Source organism: Empidonax traillii, unplaced genomic scaffold, assembly GCF_003031625.1.
Source record: "Empidonax traillii isolate 1590-97213 ecotype Southwest subspecies unplaced genomic scaffold, ASM303162v1 scaffold444:size1099390, whole genome shotgun sequence".
NCBI lineage: Eukaryota > Metazoa > Chordata > Aves > Passeriformes > Tyrannidae > Empidonax > Empidonax traillii.
The window spans coordinates 194,153-212,057 of record NW_020955637.1 but is presented as its reverse complement, the minus strand read 5'-3'; the positions used below and the strand labels follow the sequence as shown (position 1 = coordinate 212,057).

The following is a 17,905-nucleotide window of genomic DNA, read 5'->3' as shown; positions in this document are numbered from 1 at the left end:
AAATGATGGAAAACCCCCTCAGCATCATCTTCCTTAAATAAAAAAGTAATAGTCTCAAACATTATCCCTGGGTGTAATCCAAACAAATACTCCCCTTTCAAGCAGATGTCGAGTATTAACTGATTAAAAATAATCTCTTTTCTCTTTATTTTTCTTGCTGGATTTAAAGCCTGGGAAAGCTTTAGCTTGGCTTAGAGAGGAGCTAAATCCATCACTCCCAGGAAATCATCAGCAAATAAAGCTGAAATCCTGGGATGCTGTGTTGAATTCCTGGTTCCCTGAGAGCTTGTTGTGTTTGGGCAAGTCCAGGGACTCCGGGTCAGGACACAGGGAATGGCTTCCCACTGCCAGAGAGTTAGATGGGATACTGGGAAGGAATTCCTGGCTGGGAGGGTGGGCAGGCCCTGGCACAGGTTGCCCAGAGAAGCTGTGGCTGCTCCAGCCCTGGGAGTGTCCAAGGCCAGGTTGGAACAACCAAGGCTAGTGGAAAGTGTCCCTGCCCATGGCAGGGGTTTGGGACTAGATAATCTCCAAGATCCCTTCCAACTCAAGCCATTCTGTGATTCTATGACAATCAAACCAGTATTTTCCCAGGTGTTCAGCTCCTGCCTCATTTTTTCCCTGCCTACCAGTTTATTTTGAGACTTGGGAAAGAAAAAAAAAAAAAAAAAACAAACAGTGCTGTTAATTCAACCTGGCTTTTGTACGAGCCAGATGGGTTGGCCAATCCCAGCCTGAAAAATAAACTTCCCCACCTGATAAGGGCCCCTCGAGGAATGACTGTGGGGCGGGAAAAACCTTTGTGGTGTTTCCCTGGGAGAGCAGGAATGCCGGGTCCCTCCTGCCCTTTTCCTTCCCATCCTGGATCCCTGGAGGGGGCAGGGCTGTGTCGGTCCCCGCAGCTGGGGGGGGTTCAGGCCCAGAGCACAACACGTGTGTGTAAAAATAAACGTGTGGGACAGTGAGAAATGAGAAAACACGTCAGGAAAAGGGCTGGCTGTGGCTTCCCTGTGAGTAATCCGGGCTGCTTCCCTTCCCTTCCTTTCTCTTCCCTCCCCTCCCCTCCCACGGCTGCCCTCTCTCCCAGGCGCTGGGAATCTGGGAACGGGAGGGTTTGGCTTCGCTGCTCGGCTTTATTCTTTGGAAGGAGCGTTTTCCCCAGCGGGAAGGATGATGGGAGAGCTGATAAACCCCGGCGTGTTCCTCCCTCTGCCCCGTTAATGATTTCCTCGGACCTGGGGCAGAGGTGCAGCAGCCAGGGAGAGCAGAAGGTTGGGATGGGGGCAGGCAGGGACAGCCTGCCAGGGGTTGGGAATTCTGCCTGCCTTTGCCTCCCTGAAAACAGGGACAGCCCTTGGGACGTGCCAGGAAGCTTAAAAAAAGAAGAAGAAAAAAATAATCCTAAATATATGCGCAGAGAATCAGAAATTATCTGGGTTTTCCCCCAGAATTTGGGATACCAGGTGCTTTCTCCTTCTGTAGATGGATAATTAATGAAACCCTGTTGTTCACTGCAAGAATTTGAGTGTCTGGGAAAGCTGTGTGGTTTTGATCTGTGTGTCCCTGGGGAACAGGAGCAGGAATGCTGCTGCCTGTGCCAAGGGATGGAATTCCTCGTGTCCTGGTACCCCCTGGGTTTCTCTGCCCAGCTCAGAAGGGGCTGTTGGAGGTCCCAGGGGTTCTCCAGGGGCTTCCCACCGGGCTGTGACTCCAAGGATATCAGCAGCACGTGCTCCCTGCCTTTTTCCAGCAGCAGTTTCCCAGTGACCCAGCTGGAGAGCTGCCAGGAGGGAGCCTTTCACTGGCTGTAATCACTCCCTGCTGGAATTATGGCCTGCCTTCCCACCTCCCTTCTGCAGGGATAATGCAAATGCATCCGGGGCAGAGCAGCAAATCCAGAGGCTGAGGATAATCCCAGGCCCTTTGCACCTCCATCCCGGGCTCATCCTGGAGGGAAGAGCTGCAGACAGGTGGCTGTGGCTCTCTCTGGGACCATCTTCCCAAAGGAATCAGCTGTTAGATATCTTGGGGGGGGGTTCACCCCATGCCACACCAGCCCTGGCCATGGGGAGGTTGGTGCAGACCCCACTGGGCTCAGCTCTGAGTCACCACTGTTATAGATAGGCCAGCACGTGGGAAGTGTGGGGTTGGAATATTTGGGGGAGTTTTCCTTGTGATGCACAAAATAAATGGCATTAGAGTTTATGTAATGCAGGGAGCTGCTTTTAGCTCGCCACAGATACTTCTCCAAAGCAAATCCAAGGTTATGCAGCATATTTAATTTGTATTTATTTTATTATTTATACTATATTTAGAACTTTTTTTTGTTTTATTTTTTGTTTTGGTTTGGTTTTGTTTGGTTTTTTGGGGTTTTGTTTTGTTTCTTAATTCTATTTTAATGTTTGGAAACAGCAACGCATGTTCTATTACCCTGGTGGTTGAATGGGATTCTTTGCAGTAAAAACCAGGCATGACTTCATCCTCTCTTAGAAACTCACGCAGAATATATTAATTTTTTTTTTTTCTTTTCAAAGGAAATATCTATTCTTTTTTTGGAAAGCTGTCCCTCTGTAGGGCACAGGGCACTGGGGAGGAGGGTCTGGGGTTTCTCTCCATCCATGTCCCAGCTGCACAGGGACTCTGGGGACTCTCCATCCACCCACCCACAGGCTGCTCCAGCCTGTTTGTGCTGGTGGGAAGCTGGGAGAGCTGGAAAAGCTTGGGCAGAGCGATGATCCTACAAAGGCCTTTTTTTTTTTTCCTTTTTTTTTTTTTTTTCTAGAGGCACATCTGGTGTGGGGAATCAAATCTGAGCTGCTCTGAGAGCAAGTGTGTCTGGATTTCACAGTCATGTGCGTCCCTGCAGCTGTGACTGGCAGCAGGATAAAGCACTATTTGCCTAAGGGAGGGAGGGCAAGGCCTGGAATTCCTGCCAGTGGCAACCAAAGAGGCTGGTGCCTGCCCTGGTGAGAGTGCCCAGTGTGTGGGGTGAGCCCACCCTGTCGCTCTCTGGGTGTTTTTGTGCCCCTTGGATGGGCTGTGTCCAGCCAAAATTAGGGCTTGGACACGAGACTTGCTGTGTCCTTGTCCCCAGCTGTGGCCAGGGCCACAACAGCCCCAAACTCTTGTGAATGGGGCTGTGGGGGTTCGTGTTGAGGTTGGAAAAGATCTCCAAGATCATCAGTTCCAACCTTTGAACACCTCCAAGCCCACTAAACTATATTGGGAAGTATCCACTTGTTTTCTGAGCCCTTCCAGGGATGGTGACTCCATCAGCTCCCTGGGAACGTGTTCCAGCGCTTCACCTCTCCTTCAGTGAGGTCATTTTTTCTGATGTCCAACCTGAACCTCTCCAGGCTCAACTTGGGGCCGTTTCCCCTTGTCCCGTGGAATTCTCTGGACCCCAAAGCAGGTCGGGTGTGGGGTGGGTGCCGTGGCAGAGCTGCCGTTCCCTCGCTGCGGGCTGCAGAAGGTATAAATAGCCGGGAATGTAGGGCAGAGCCTCTCCCAGCAAATCCCGCGCCGGATTTCTGTGGCAGGAGGCAGCAGGAAGGTGTCTGTTCGCTCTTATCGGAGGTGTCTTCGGGCAGCCGGTGCCTCGCAGCCGCGATCCATCCATCCATCCATCCATCCATCCATCTATCTATCTGTCCATCCATCCATCACCCGCGGGGCCGCTCCCGCAGCGCGGGCGCTTCGGGGGGAGCCGCAGCATCGCCCGGGGTTGTTTAGAGGGGTGTTTAGGGAGCCTTTCACATAGCGCAGTGTCCGGGGCGGGTGTTCGGGTGGTTTTCCCCCCTTTCCCCCGAGGAGGGTCTCGGCTTTCCCGGCCCTGCCCGGCCCCCCCCGCGCTGCGTGTGCGGGTGGAGGCGGGACCGGCCGCGGCCCCCCCGCGCTCCCCGGGGCCGCTGCGCAGGCGGAGCAGCGCGGCTGCATCCATCTTACCGGCTGGCCCAGGCTGCAGCCTCCTCCTCCTCCTGCTCCTCCCCGGCCTCCTCCTCCTCCTCCTCCTCTCCCGCCGGGGCTGCGGGCGCTGCCGGCGGGGCGGCAGCGGCGGATGATGCACCGAGATGGTTCACCAGGAAAACTGCTCCTACCAGGTAAGGGGCGAGCGCGGCCTGGACCCCCCCCGGCCCCGAGCAGCCCCCTCAGCCCCGGGGAGGGCTCGGGGGCTGCGGCAGCGCTGGGCGACCGGGCCGGGTTGGCAGGGTGGGCTCCGGCCCCGCCGCTCGCCGGAGCGGCCACGGGGCTTTTGTGCCCACCGTGTGATGCTCGGGGACGCAGCGGGGGCCGGGGATGCTCTACCGACATCCCTCTGCCTGCCTGCACCCCACTCCTTGCCTGCATCCCTCTGCCTGCATCCCGTTCCCTGCCTGCATCCCTCCACCTGTATCCCGCTCCCTGCCTTCATCCCTCCCTGCCTGGATGGGGCCGCTCCCTGCAAGCGAGCGAGCTGCGGCTTCGCGCTCCCGGAGCTGCCGCAGGAGAGTGATGTCAGTTTTTAGAGCAGAATTATCATTTCCTGCGCTTCCCACGCTGATCCAGGCGGGAGAGCTGCCCCGCAGGATGGGTATTCTCGGGCTGCAGCCCGGTCGTGAGTCGTGGTTTCTGCTAAATAAGCTCCGTAAGAACTGGTGTGGGTTTGGGGGGATGAGAATTGCTCTGTCTGAGCATCCACCACCCCCGGGGGAGGGGGTCCTTGGGGTCGTAGGGGCGGCAGCACCGACCCAGCGTTTGGGGAACATCAGGATTGTTTTAGTGGGGCGAGTGAGAGTTGGGGTGGGCCGTTGTTGTGGCTTCGTTTCCCTCTGAGGAGAAGGTGGGTGTTGGTGGGTGCACCTGCCCGGGAAAGGTCACGTTTAGGGGCTCGATGGCTCATTTAGGGACTCGATGGCTCGTTTAGGGGCTCGATGGCCCATTTAGGGACTCGATGGCTCGTTTAGGGCTCGGTGGCACAGGCGGATTATTTCCTACGTGCACCCAGTGTTGTTTTGCAAAACACCCATTCCCAGGAATTCCCAGCTGGAATTCCTGGACCCTCAGCAAACAGGGCCTTGCCCAGCATAGCACCTTATCCTGGTTTTCCCACCCCCACCTCATTTTAGTCAAACTTCACTCTGTGTTTCACAACAAAACACCTCACATTGCAAAATGCATCAGAAAGGGAAAATACACAAAACATTTGTATGTGCAGAAGAGCTGAAAGGGTTTTTTTTCCCGGAATATTTTCAGCCTAGCAAATGCTTCTGGAAGTGAGTTTCTATTTTTAGCTGCTTTAGGAAAAAAAGAAAAAAAAATCCTGCGTTGTGGGTTTGGTTTTTTTTTTCAGCCTCCCTTTTAGGGGAGCTGCTTTCCCTGCAGCTCCGAGCCTGTTGCTCTGGATAAATGGTGCCATTGTTTGGGAGCAGCGGATGTTTTCCCAGCATACTCGGGTTAAAGGTTGGGCATTGTTTCCCGGGTGGAAGCTGGGCCGTGCTGGTGGGCGAGGGGTGATGATGGTGATGATGATGGTGGTGGTGGTGGTGGTGGTGATGATGCTGAGCTGCGGCAGCGGCCTGGCCAGGATCCCTGTGTGCTCATGCACCGGCTCTATCTGCAATGCTGCTGCTTCGCTCTGCTCTCCTCCCCTGCTTGTTTATGGGCTGGTTCCTCTCCTCCAAACCAGTAAATATTGGAGTGAAACCAGCCAGAAAACACACAAATCCGAGGAGAAAAAAAAAAAAAAAATCCATGTCTTCATATGCAATCTGCTTCCAACCCTTCCTCCGGGAGATTAGGAGCGACCCCAGCCCCCTCCCAAAGCCATTATCCCAAAGGCAGGGTTCTAATCCTTTTGTGGCCGGCAATCCTGGGTTTGGGATCAGCCTGGAAGCCAGCAGTGATGGGATTTTGGTGGCTGCCTGCTCCGTGGGGGAGGAGGTGACAGTGTGTGATCTGCTCCCCTCCTGGCTTTGAAGCTGCTAAATAAACGAAAAACAAATCAAAGGGAGCAGCGAGGCAGCGCATGGGAAAACTTGGAAACGCGTTTGTTTTGAAGGAATTCGGCAGAAAAACTCTGGTGTCACCAGATCACAGCTGGGACGCCGGATCTGGGGCAGGGAGGGTGCTGGGGATGGGGCAGGTGCCGAGGAAGAGGAGGCAGTTTGTGTTGTGTGCCCCCAAATCCCTCAATCCCCCCCATGAATGAGCTGCCACTGCTGCTCTGGGAAGTGCAGGTGGGCCCTCCTGGGGGTTTGGATGTGGCTAGGGCAGGTGGATTGCTTAAATTTAGGCCAGATCTTCCATGCTGTGTCTGTCCCAGCATCTTTCCCGTGGCCACATCCTGGAGTCTCGCAGGCTGCTGCTCTCTCCGTGCCATGGATTTCTCTCTGAGCTGTGTCTCTTTTCCCGTTTATACCCCTTTATTTCCCCGTGTCAAACACTTGGCTTAGGGCTCTGCAATCCCTCCTGCAGCTTGACCAGAAAACCATCAGCTCGTGCACGTTGAGGGGGTGTTTTTTGTGAGGTCCAGGATGAAAGCCCAGCCTGCAAATCCAGGCTTTGACACGGAACTAAAGGTTTTATTTGGCTGCGTGGATCAGCTGGGCTTTGCTGGCCCACAGCCTCAGCCAGGGCTTCAGTTTGCTTTGTAAATGTGTATTTTCAGCCCTGCCTGATGGATCCATCTCTGCCCAGAGCAGGACCGGGCTCTGCAGGCTCTTTACCCGCGTTTCTTCGCGGGCGATGATGTGTCTGAAGCATCTCCTTGGGTTGGTTTCTCAATTTCTCCTTTAAAAGCAGACAAATTCCACCCCCAGCATCCAGTGCCTGTGCCTGAGACAGGCAGTTGCCTGTGGGAACAGGGTTTGGCTCCGTGCTCTGGCACCAGGCAGGGGCTGAGGTATCTGCTGGCGGCTCAGTCGCTCGGGAGATGTTTCCAGGCTCCACACGTGCGAAGAAAATTAACAAGAAAACGAGATCTGGGGAGAAGAATGAGATTTTATTGGGTTAGAAATCACTTCTGAGGTGGGGCAGAGGGGCGTGGCATGCCCTGCTTCGGGCCCTGTGGGTTTTCCTGGGAAAACTGGGATTGGCTCTGCTTGAGTGCTTTTCTTGAGAGGGGTCTGTTGGAAGGATCTGTGTCGGGGTGGGTGCTGGTGTTCCCGTGGATTAGGAGGTGCTGGTGGTGTTGCAGACCAGGCTGGGTGCCCCAGGGATGGAGCAGGCAAGGCTGGGTGACACCCACCACTCCCAGGTGGTGAATAGAAATGAATCCATGAAATTCACAATCTTAAAATATGAAGGGCTCATTAAAAGGGAAAGGAAAAAGGAAAGGGAAAGGGGAAGAGCAAAGGAAAGGAAAAAGAGAGAGAGAGAAAAAAAAGAAAAAATAAAAAAGAAAAAAAGAAGAGAAAAGAAAAGAAAAGAAAGGGGTGTTTTATTAGGTTGCTTTTGTTTGATCTCTGTAGGGTTTTGGAGGCTGTGGAAATGCCAGGCTGTCATCACATTTTTTCATTAAAGGGAGTGCAAATTCTGAGGGCAGGATGTAACCCCAAGAGACAGACCTGGGAGAAAAACCTCAGATGCCATGAAAACCCAGTGTGGAGCGCCGGGAAAGCTGCTGGCCTGGCCCCCTGCCCGTGGCTGCCCGTGGAGGGATGCACAGCCTGGTACAGCTGAGGAACCCCCGTGCCACTGCCCCTGCATCCCAAAGCTGTGACAGTGAAATAAAGCCTTTGTTACAGAGATGAGAGGCTGGAGGGCCTTGGTGAGACAGAGATCCATAAAAAAGCTCTGCAATGTGGGTGGAGAGCTCTTGGAGTGTGGGAAAGCTCAGGGAAGCAGCATCAGAGGGAGGGCTTGGTCCTGCTCATCCCAAAGTTTGTGCTGGAAGGATGCTGTGCTGGGAATGGGACTGTTCAGAGGAGCTTTATTCCAACATTTACGTTAAAGTAAATGTTTTGTGAGGTAGAATCATAGGATCACAGACTGGGTTGGGTTGGGAGAAACCTTAAAGCCCATCCAGTCCCTCCCCCTGCCATGGGCAGGGACACCTTCCACTAGCCCAGGTTGCTCCAACCTGGCCTTGGACACTTCCAGGGATCCAGGGGCAGCCACAGCTTCTCTGGGCAACCTGTGACAGGGCCTGCCCACCCTCCCAGGGAAGGATTCCTTCCCAATATCCCACCTAATCCTGATCTCCTGCCTTGTCCTGTCACTCCATGCTCTTGTAAACAGTCTCTCTCCAACAGTTCTGGCAACTTGAGATTTCCATGAACCTGGAATCCACCTCCACACCCTGGCCCAGGCACCCCAGGGCCATGAACACTGTTTTTCCAGGGAATGACCTCGAAGGGCTTTCATTGAAATGTGCTGGGAATTCAGGGGTTTCCTCACCTAACTCGGCATCCAGGGGTGTTTGGGAGCTGATTCCAAACAGGAATGGGGGTGATTCCTCCTCCAGTGGAGCCCACCCCAACGTGGAGGGGGTTTTATTGACTCAACCAACAAGACAAACGCACAGCAGAGTTAAATTTATCTGCTTCCCTGTCCACAAGCGACCCAGGCGTGTTTAAAGCACACAAAACTTGCTGTGTCCTATTTCCAGGCCTCACTTGAGTGCTGCCATCCCCACCCTGAGTGTTCTCCGTGGCTCTGGCTCCCTGTGCTTCCCTCCCTCAGGGACACCTCAGCTGACCTGCTCCAGATCTGCCTGTTCTGAGCTTTCCCTCGGTGCTATAAAAAGAAAAGCAGGCTCTGCCCCCTTCCAACATCGCTGCTGGAGGAGCTGCCCTGGTGGCTGTGCCCGTGGAGAGCAATTTCCTTCTGGTGGGATCTGTGTGTGAGGACCCCACGGAGAGTGATGCCAGCGGGGAGTGCTGGAGTGTAACTCCCATCTTCCTTTTTTTGGGGTTGTTTTCAAGCAGACACAGTGGCCACAGTGCAGCAGGTGGGGAAGGGGCTGGGCAGCGGAAGGGTCTGATCCCTGAGCTGAAACAACCCCAGAGTTCATTTCTCTCGTGGTTTTGATATCTAGAATTGAACTTGGCTGTGTCTCTGCTGGTGGGGTAGGGTTGGGTCTGGTCCTGGCACCGAGGAGGGCACCAAATGTGCCTCAGCAGTGGTTACAGGGGCTCCAAGCTGTGCTTTTTAACCAGCCTGGGTTTTTTCCCGTTGCCTGGAATGAGGCAGCTGCTGGAAGCAGGATTCTCACTGGAGATTGAGACCAGCTCTGTGGGATCAGCTCAGATCAACAAAGCCGGCCCTGGAGCATCCCAGGGCAGGGCAGAGGGGGGCTGGCCTGAAACCTAGAATGGGAGATAAAACATGCTGAAATCTGCTGGTGAAAAGGGGTGAATACATTTTTGGCTGTGTCACTTCCTACCCTTAGGGGTGGCTTTGCTGTCAGGTTGCTGAGGGGTGGCTTGGTGGGTACCAGGGGCACAGCAGGACCAGGCTCAGCCTCTCAGCCAGCTGGGAAGGAGGAGCTGGAACATCCCCCTCGGATGGCTGAGGGCAGGATGATGCAGGGACTGGTCACAAATGCAGGCTGGTGCTCCTGGCCACCACATCCTTCCCCCTGGGCTACGACATTCCTTATTGTCTGCCATTTATTGTGTCGGGATTTATACCCCCTGGCCCAGACAGGAAGTTAATTTAGCAACAGCAGGAAAGGACACAATGACTCAGTGGCGGAGGGGAACTAAAAATAATGAAATATCCAGAGAACCACTTTGCTTCGCTTGGGAATTACTGTTACAAAGCACCATCCGGGGACAGGAGTGGAATTAAACATTTATTATTGCTGTTTTTTCCTGGAAATTCTAAGCAGACTAATGCTGGGATGCATAATTTGTGCGTTGATAGAGCTGGTAATTTACCTGGAGTGTGCATTTTGGGTGCCATGACGTCAGCATGACACGGATATATCGTTAAACACGTAAGCACTGTGGGGAAATTGAAATGATTAAGTTGTTGTGCCGTTGTGTCGCACCAGAAATGAGGACGCCTGTTGCTGCTGGGCCACGTTTTGAGGATCCCTTGGGAAACTGTGGCATAAAATGCACCTTGTAAGGATTCCCTGGAGGAATGCCTGCCCCAAGCTCACCCCAGCTGATCTTGGGTGTTGGGATCTCAGCAGGGAGAGCGGGATTTCTGCAGCCGGGGGTCAGTGGCTCGGGACCACCGGACTTGTATCCCGGGAATTTACCGGGATAACTCCCCCAGTGAAAACCCCGGGAGAAAGCCCCTTCCTCCTGGCCGGGGCTGCTCTGCCAGGCTTGGCTTTTGACATCAGACACCGGGTTTTTTTCCTGCCCTTGTGTAGCCGGGGAAGGCTCGGGGCTATTTTTATCCGGCGCTGGCAGTGGCTGGAGGAGGATGCGGCTCCCCTGACCGGGACAGCCTTCGCTTCCCTCCCATCGGCTGCTCCGTGACTTTATTTGGGAATAGCAAGGTGCTCTGGAACAGCCGGCAGGGGAGAGGTACTGGAGAGGCATCGGGGGCAAGGGGGGGCTGCAGCGGGTCCTGGCTCTGGAGCCAGCGCCTCGTCCCGTGGAGGAGCCGAGCAAGGACGGAGATGCCCCCTTGTTGTTGCCACGTGAGGAGCCGGCAGCGAAGGAGATGAGTCGGGAGGAGGGTGGTGATGGAATGGGTGACGTCATCAGGAAAGCAGCTGCACCGGCCGGGGAGGGGAGTTATAAAAAGGTAAGGGACCAAAAGGAGCCTTTGTCTGCCCACGGGAGCCCTCTTGGCAGGAGGGCACCCACGGAATGCTGCCCTGCACCCTGCCAGGGCCACGAGATTCTGCCCTGCACCCTGCCAGGGCCATGAGATTCTGCCCTGCACCCTCCCAGGGCCATGGGGGTCAGGGGCTGGAGCAGGGGGAGTGCTCCAAGGTGTTTAATGCCCTGGCACAGGGCTGCAAACCTTCCTCTCCCTCTGCCATTCCGTATCTTTGTGATGGGGAAAATGTAAGGAGATGATTCCATCTCGTACCTCAAGGCCCTCGGGATTTTAGGGCTCTTTGCCACGTGGCTTGAGACGTTCGACTCGGGTTTGTGTTCACCACTAAATCCCCTGTGGAGGGAAAGGAGATAAAAACACGTGTTGAGGGGTTGTAATTTCTGTTTGTAAATCCAGTAACAGCCCTTGTGCTTTGCAGAGATAAAATAAGGCACCGCCTGTGGCTCTGGAACTTTAAATATAGTCATTGTCCAGGGCTGGGAATGACAGAGCCCAGCAAAAATAGCCCTGCTGGCCTGGCTGGGTGTCCCAGAGCTCCTGCACAGGGCCAGGCATGGGCTGTGCACCCTGGTTGGGGCTGGGGGGTGGGTGGGAAGGGATTCTCCCCCTCTGCTCCACTTCCATGAGAGCCTCCAGCTCGGGGGTCTCCAGCACAAGAAGGATGTGGAGCTGCTGGAGAGAATCCAGAGGTGGTCATGGAGATGCTCCCAGGGCTGGAGCCCCCTCTGCTCTGGGAGAGCTGGGGAGGGGGTTCACCTGGAGAAGAGAAGGCTCCAGGGAAACCTGAGAGCCCCTTGCAGGGCCTAAAGGGGCTCCAGGAGAGCTGGAGAGGGACTGGGGACAAGGGATGGAGGGACAGGACACAGGGAATGGCTTCCCACTGCCAGAGAGTTCGATGGGATATTGGGAAGGAATTCGTGGCTGTGATGCCCTGGCACAGGTTGGGCAGAGAAGCTGTGGCTGCCCCAGCCCTGGAAGTGTCCAAGGCCAGGTTGGACGGGGCTTGGAGCAACCTGGGCTTGTGGGAGGTGTCCCTGCCTGTGGAAGGGGTAGGACTGGATGGGTTTTAAGGTTCTTTCCAACCCAAACCATGCATGGATTCTCTGATATGTTGGATAAATTCGGGCTCTCACCCAAAGCTGGTGGGTTTTTGGTGTCACAGCGTGCTGGGGACAGGTTGGCTGCTGGCAGGAGGTGGAGCTGGTGGTGCAGAGCACACATGGTGGTGAATAATCTGCAAACACCAAGGAGGTGATGGAAATAGGTGGACAAACAGCAATAACTACAGCAGGTGCCGGGGCTGGGACTGCTGGAGCCGCTGTGGGAGCAGCCAAGCCTCTCCCTGGCCTGGGATGCTGCAGAAAACCTTCCACAGCCACCACCTGACGTCGTGTTTTCAATGCTGGGCTTGAACAAAGGTGGCCACTGAACTTCCCAAGGGGAAGGTCAAGGGTAAGGAGGAAAACATCCGCCCCAGATTGTTTTGCCTTAAAAAAAAAAACCCACAGCTTTTTGTTTCCAATCGTTATGTGAACTGAATTGTCGACCCTCTCTTGCAGAAATGCTTATTTGTTTTTTGATGGAGTGCCAAAATACACGTTTAAATAACACTGGGTGATGTTTTCCTTCTTATTACCTTTGAAATTCGAGTATTTGACCCATTATTTTGATATACCAAATAAGTATATTTGATAGGCAGAAAAACTCGGGCCATTTCCCCTCTCGGTTTATGGTTTTCCATCCCCAGCTCTGGGTATCAATGCATCTGTCAGGTAATTTATCCAAAGCCTAGAGTCCAGTTCCCTCAGGTATATTCTATTCCTTAGTAACTGCTCCCTATTTTATAATAACAAATAGGACTCTTGGTTCCTTTATGGTCATTAGCCTGTGCCTGCCTTAGAAAATGGGATATTCCCAGCTCGGTGCTGGCAGCAGAGTTATTTAGAATCCTCAGTAAATGACCTGGTGGGGAAAACAAACTGCACGTTGATTAAATGGACAGATGTCAGACTGGGAGCAGCTGGGCCTGGTGGGAGATGGAGCAAAAATGAAAAAAAAAAAGAGATTTGGAGGCACGGCTCCATCTGAAAGGAGGACGTTTGTGACTCTCTGCGTGTTTGAGTGCAAGAAGGGCAGGGTTTGGTGCACACGGAGTAGGTGGGGCTGGGGCTGGGGAGGGAGCGGCCCCAGCTGGTGTGGAGGCTGGGCAGGAGGAGGTGGGGATGTGCTGTGGGCTTGGGATTTCTGCTGGAGCACAGGGGAAAATCAGAGAGAGGTGGGAAGATGTGGGAGAGGATCGTGTGAGCCGGAGGAAGGGAGGCTGGGCACGCAGGACTTGATGAAATATTGATGCAGTGAGCGAGCCACAGGCATCCCGAGGTGGGCAGCTGCCTCTCCCTCTGCTTTCAGCGCATTAAAACAATATTTGCCCTCGTTTTTCTTTCCTTTTCTCCCCGTGCTGCCTCCCCCTGTTTTTAATTCTGAGTCTGCCTCGGTGTGATTGAGGCATCGATTCTGGAAACCTGAAAAAGCAAAGTACAGGAGGGCAGCTGGGTGTGGTCCAGGTGGGGCTTCAGAAACCTGGAGCTGAACCAAAACCTCCAGACCCCCTGATGTCAGGGGGGTTATTTTTATTATTTGGAGCATTTAAAATAAGAGCAGTTGGCTTATAAACGAGGTATGTATTTTGGTAAGGGATTAGCAGCATAATGGGCAGCGTGATAATGTATGTAATCAGCTCTGGAGTTGGAATTAAACTGTTGGTTATTTTTAAGTTGATAATTTGCATCTTTTTTGCGCTTCCCCGTATCAAAAAGGTGCTGCTTCATTTTTCCTTAGGTGAAATCCAGGCAGCACAGTTAACATTAATTAACACCATGGAAGCAGCCCAGACTTGCCTGCTCTGTTTTCCTTTGTTGTGTATGAAGTGTTATTTTAAAATGAAATGTTTGAAGGCTCCGAAATGTTCCTTCTGTCAATAACTTGCTGCCTTGCATGGATTTGTTGTCAGCGTGGGCACATCATCCATCAGTGACAGACACCAGGAGAGGCTGAGGCTGATTTTAAATCTGGATCTGTGATTGCATTCGTTGCACATTGATTACGCAGTTGTCTCCATAATTACTGATCGGTGATTAATTTCAAATCCCTTTGTTGATTGTTATTAAAAACCCATATACACGCATATATATAGATAGAGATATAGTTTTAAAATGTATTTCATAAATACATTTAGGGGATAATTTGATGACAATGGTTAAAAATACATCTTTGAGCACACTGGCAGAAGGAGGTGGGTTTGGAGGCTGCTCAGGGAAGTGGAAGATGCTGGAGGTGCAGGTGTGGCCTGTGTGGGTATGGGTACAGATACTGGTGTGTATGTTAGGGATATACAGATACATCTCCATCAGCGTGTCCCACGGCAGGAGGGCTGGAACTGGGTGATCTTTAAGGTCCCTTCCAACCCAAACCAATCCACCATCCTTTGTGGGTGGAGGGATGCAGATGGACTGTAGAGGGAACGCTTGGGAAACGCTGGGCATCACCAGCATGGTGATGGGGCTGGGGGGACAACCCTCCTTCCTGTGCCCTCCCTGACCAGCAGCTTCATCTTTCCTCATCTCCCCTCCCTCCCAGGCCCAGAAGAATGAGCGGGAGTCCATCAGGCAGAAGTTGGCCCTGGGCAGTTTCTTCGATGATGGCCCAGGACTCTACACCAGCTGCAGCAAGAGCGGCAAGCCCAGCCTGTCCTCCCGGTAAGGCACCCACCTCGCAGCCCCAAACCTCCCTGGAGCCTGGGAAAGGGGACATTCCTCCAGGGGGACATCCCAAAACCTTCCTTCAGTTTTTTCTTTCAGCCAGATCCCTGAATCTTCCTCGGTTTAGAACAACGCCTTGTCCCCAAAAGCCGTTGTATGTTTTGTAAATAGTTGTCAACAATATGCTAAAATACTAATTTAAAACTGGGTAGAAGAGGTATTTGGATGCTCAGGGGGTAAAGCAAATAAGATTAAGTTACCTGAGTTCGATTTTTTTTATGATTTGGAACAGGCTGCCCAGAGAAGCTGTGGCTGCCCCTGGATCCCTGGAAGTGTCCCAGGCCAGGTTGGAGCAAGCTGGGCTGGTGGAAGGTGTCCCTGCCCGTGGCAGGGGGTGGAACTGGATGATTTTTAAGGTCCTTTTGACACAAATGATTCCCTAATTCTGTGTTTTCACTGTTCCAGTAGTCCTGGGTTGGAGTCCCCCTCCCTGGAGGTGCCCAGGGAAGGACTGGCCATGGCACTCAGTGCTCTGGGCTGGGGGACAAGGTGTGAAAGGGGCACAGGGGGGACTCCATGATCTTGGAAGTCTTTTCCAACCTAAACAAACCTGTGATTCACGCACAGAAAGTGGCAGAGAATGAAAAGAACAGGCTTTAACATTTCTTCCTGCCCCCGCTTCACCTCCACAAGCTCTGTTTCCAGATGTGGCTCCATCCCTGGAGCTGCCACCCTTCACTCATCCTGATTTTTGAAATGTCAGCAGCAAACCTGCTCCAGGAAGGCTTGTTTGGGCTCAGCTGCTGGGGGTGAGCAGGGCAGCATCAGACACCCCCGTGTTGGGAGTGGAGCTCTGCCTGCTGCCCTGGTGTGGGAGGAGCAGGGAGCCTGGAAGAGGCAGCAGGAACACTGCTATTCCAGCAGAGGGGTGCAGCTGGGAAATTAAATCGAACTGGGAGTCATCTGAAAGGGAAAGCAGTTTGGCTCTGTAGTTACAGCTGAGCCAGGAGCCGCTGTCGGGTAATTAGAGCACAGAGCTAATTAACACAGCCAGGAGGGTCTGACAGCTGGGCCACCACGAGTCACCAGCTGTACCTGAAGGCTTTGGGGTGACATGAATATTTATGGGTGAGGCAGAGGATTAGGATTGTCTGGTGCAGGTCCTACTGGGACCTCTGCAGGACCATTCCTCCTGTATTTACATACCAAATTATAGAATAAAATTATAGAATATATATATATAATTTTAATATATTATTTTATATGTGCATATATAATTGAATATATTATTTAATATATTATTTTGTGTATATAATTAATATATATATATAAATTATTATTAATGCTAGAAAAAAATCTACATATAGAAATGTAATCCCAGAATGGTTTGAGTTGGAAGAGACCTTAAAGCTCATCTCATTCCACCCCCTGCCAGGGGCAGGGACATCTTCCACCAGCCCAGGTTGCTCCAACCTGGCCTTGGACACTCCCAGGGATCCAGGGGCAGCCACAGCTTCTCTGGGCAGCCTTTTCCAAATCCAAAATGAAAACCTGAAGGAAACCTCATTTAGAAAACTTCATCTCATTTGCTTTTGTCCCCTGAGCATCCAGAGATCTTTCTACACAGTTTTAAATTAGAACTTTAACATATACATACATATATATACATTATATATATACATAACATATTTACAAATATTCCTAATAGATAGATAACACCACCCTCACCATAAACAATTTCAGCTATTGATCCTATGTATTTAAGGGTAATAGTGACTAATAAATTCCACCAAAAAAAAAAGGAAAATGGGAATTTTTTGCCCCATCCTCAGCAGGTGGTGATGGAATGTGATCTCTCCCCTATGGAAGTGCTTTTCCCTTCTCTCAGCCCATACTGGGATGCCCCTGCCCTGATCCACTTGCATCCAATAAAAAAAAAAAAATCATTCCTGGGGAGGAGAATTTGGGTGGGTTTAATCCACAGTAATAAATTCTTGAGTTACAGGAGCAGGTCTTAGCCACAAACAGGCTCATCACCCTTCTGAATAAACCATTTCAATCACTAACAGAACGTTTTACAACACGTATTATTATACATGTTATCGGTGTATGTTTGTATGTATGTTTTAATTTTTTAATTCTTTATGAATGTTATATATTATTATATTCAGTGTATTTTTTATATAATTCCTCTATTTTATTTAACATGATGAGGGAGTCAGTGAGCACTGAGAGTGTTCTGGGTGGCAGCAGCTGTGCAGGGCCCGGGTAGTTCTGCAGTCTGTCAATAGATGGTGGTAGAAGCTGCTGAGTTTTTCCAGGAGCTGCTGCATCCTGCTGGAGGCTGTCCTGGCTCCAGGGATACCCTGGTGTCACCCTTGCCTTGCCTCCCCCAGGTTACAGAGCGGGATGAACCTGCAGATCTGCTTTGTCAACGACAGCGGCAGCGACAAGGACAGCGATGCCGACGACAGCAAGACAGAGACCAGCCTGGACACGCCGCTGTCGCCCATGGTAGGTCTGGGGAGCCCGTCCTGGAGCGTCCCTGGGGGAGCTGAGAACGAGCTGATGCTGTTAAAACAGCAGCACCAAACGCCAGAGCAGCGTTCTCAGCCATCAGCAAAGCGTGAGGTGCTGAGGGGCAGATGAAGCACCCCTGGTTTGCACAGAGCTGCTGCGGAGCAGATGCTTTCACGTGAAGGTTCTTCCTTCCTGCCTTTCTTTTTGGCTCTGATAATCATCAGGGCAGTAATGGATAATGGATGGGAGGTGTTATCAGCTCCCAGCAGCTTTCCTCCCCTCTCTTTTCCTGAGCCAAGGTGACACTGCAGCCCCAGATGTTTTCCTCCAGCTTAACCCCAGTGTCCTTTCATCACCCGTTGATCTGGTGGCTTCTCTTCCCCGTTTAAAGTCGTGTTAATAGCCAAGGAGCCCTGTCTGGGAATCACTCTGATTTTTAGAGATAATCTGGTGGATTAAGATAAAAGAAAAAAAAAAATAAATCTGTGCTTTTCACAGTTCCTGTAGAAACGATGCCACTTTTAAGTGCTCAAAACAGGTTAAGAAGCCAAGAGCAGATGTCTTTGGGGTGACAGGGCTGTCACAGCTCCATGTGCTTCCCTAGAGCAAGCAGAGCTCGTCCTACTCCGACAGAGACACCACAGAGGAGGAGTCAGAGTCCCTGGACGACATGGACTTCCTCACCAGGCAAAAGAAGCTGCAAGCTGAAGCCAAGATGGCCTTGGCCATGGCAAAGCCCATGGCCAAAATGCAGGTGGAGGTGGAAAAGCAGAACAGGAAGAAATCACCCGTAGCGGATCTTGTGAGTGGGGGCTGTGGGGTGGGATGGGATGGGGTGGGATGGGATGGGATGGGATGGGATGGGATGGGATGGGATGGGATGGGATGGGATGGGATGGGAT

At 52.3% G+C, this 17,905-nt stretch overlaps 1 protein-coding gene across 2 annotated transcripts in view; it reads left to right on the top strand.

Moving 5' to 3' along the window:
- The first annotated feature begins 3,963 nt into the window (after positions 1–3,963).
- LOC114062908 (schwannomin-interacting protein 1) overlaps positions 3,964–17,905 on the top strand; it is a 16,793-nt gene continuing 2,851 nt past the window's right edge. The window contains exons 1-4 of one of the 2 annotated variants that reach the window (XM_027894844.1): positions 3,964–4,100; positions 14,362–14,480; positions 16,880–16,997; positions 17,608–17,805. In XM_027894844.1, coding sequence (XP_027750645.1) covers positions 4,071–4,100; positions 14,362–14,480; positions 16,880–16,997; positions 17,608–17,805 — 465 coding nt within the window. In that variant the 5' untranslated portion in view covers positions 3,964–4,070. Of the gene's footprint in view, positions 4,101–10,437; positions 10,687–14,361; positions 14,481–16,879; positions 16,998–17,607; positions 17,806–17,905 lie in introns of those variants that run through there. The other variant, XM_027894845.1, reaches the window with a different exon arrangement.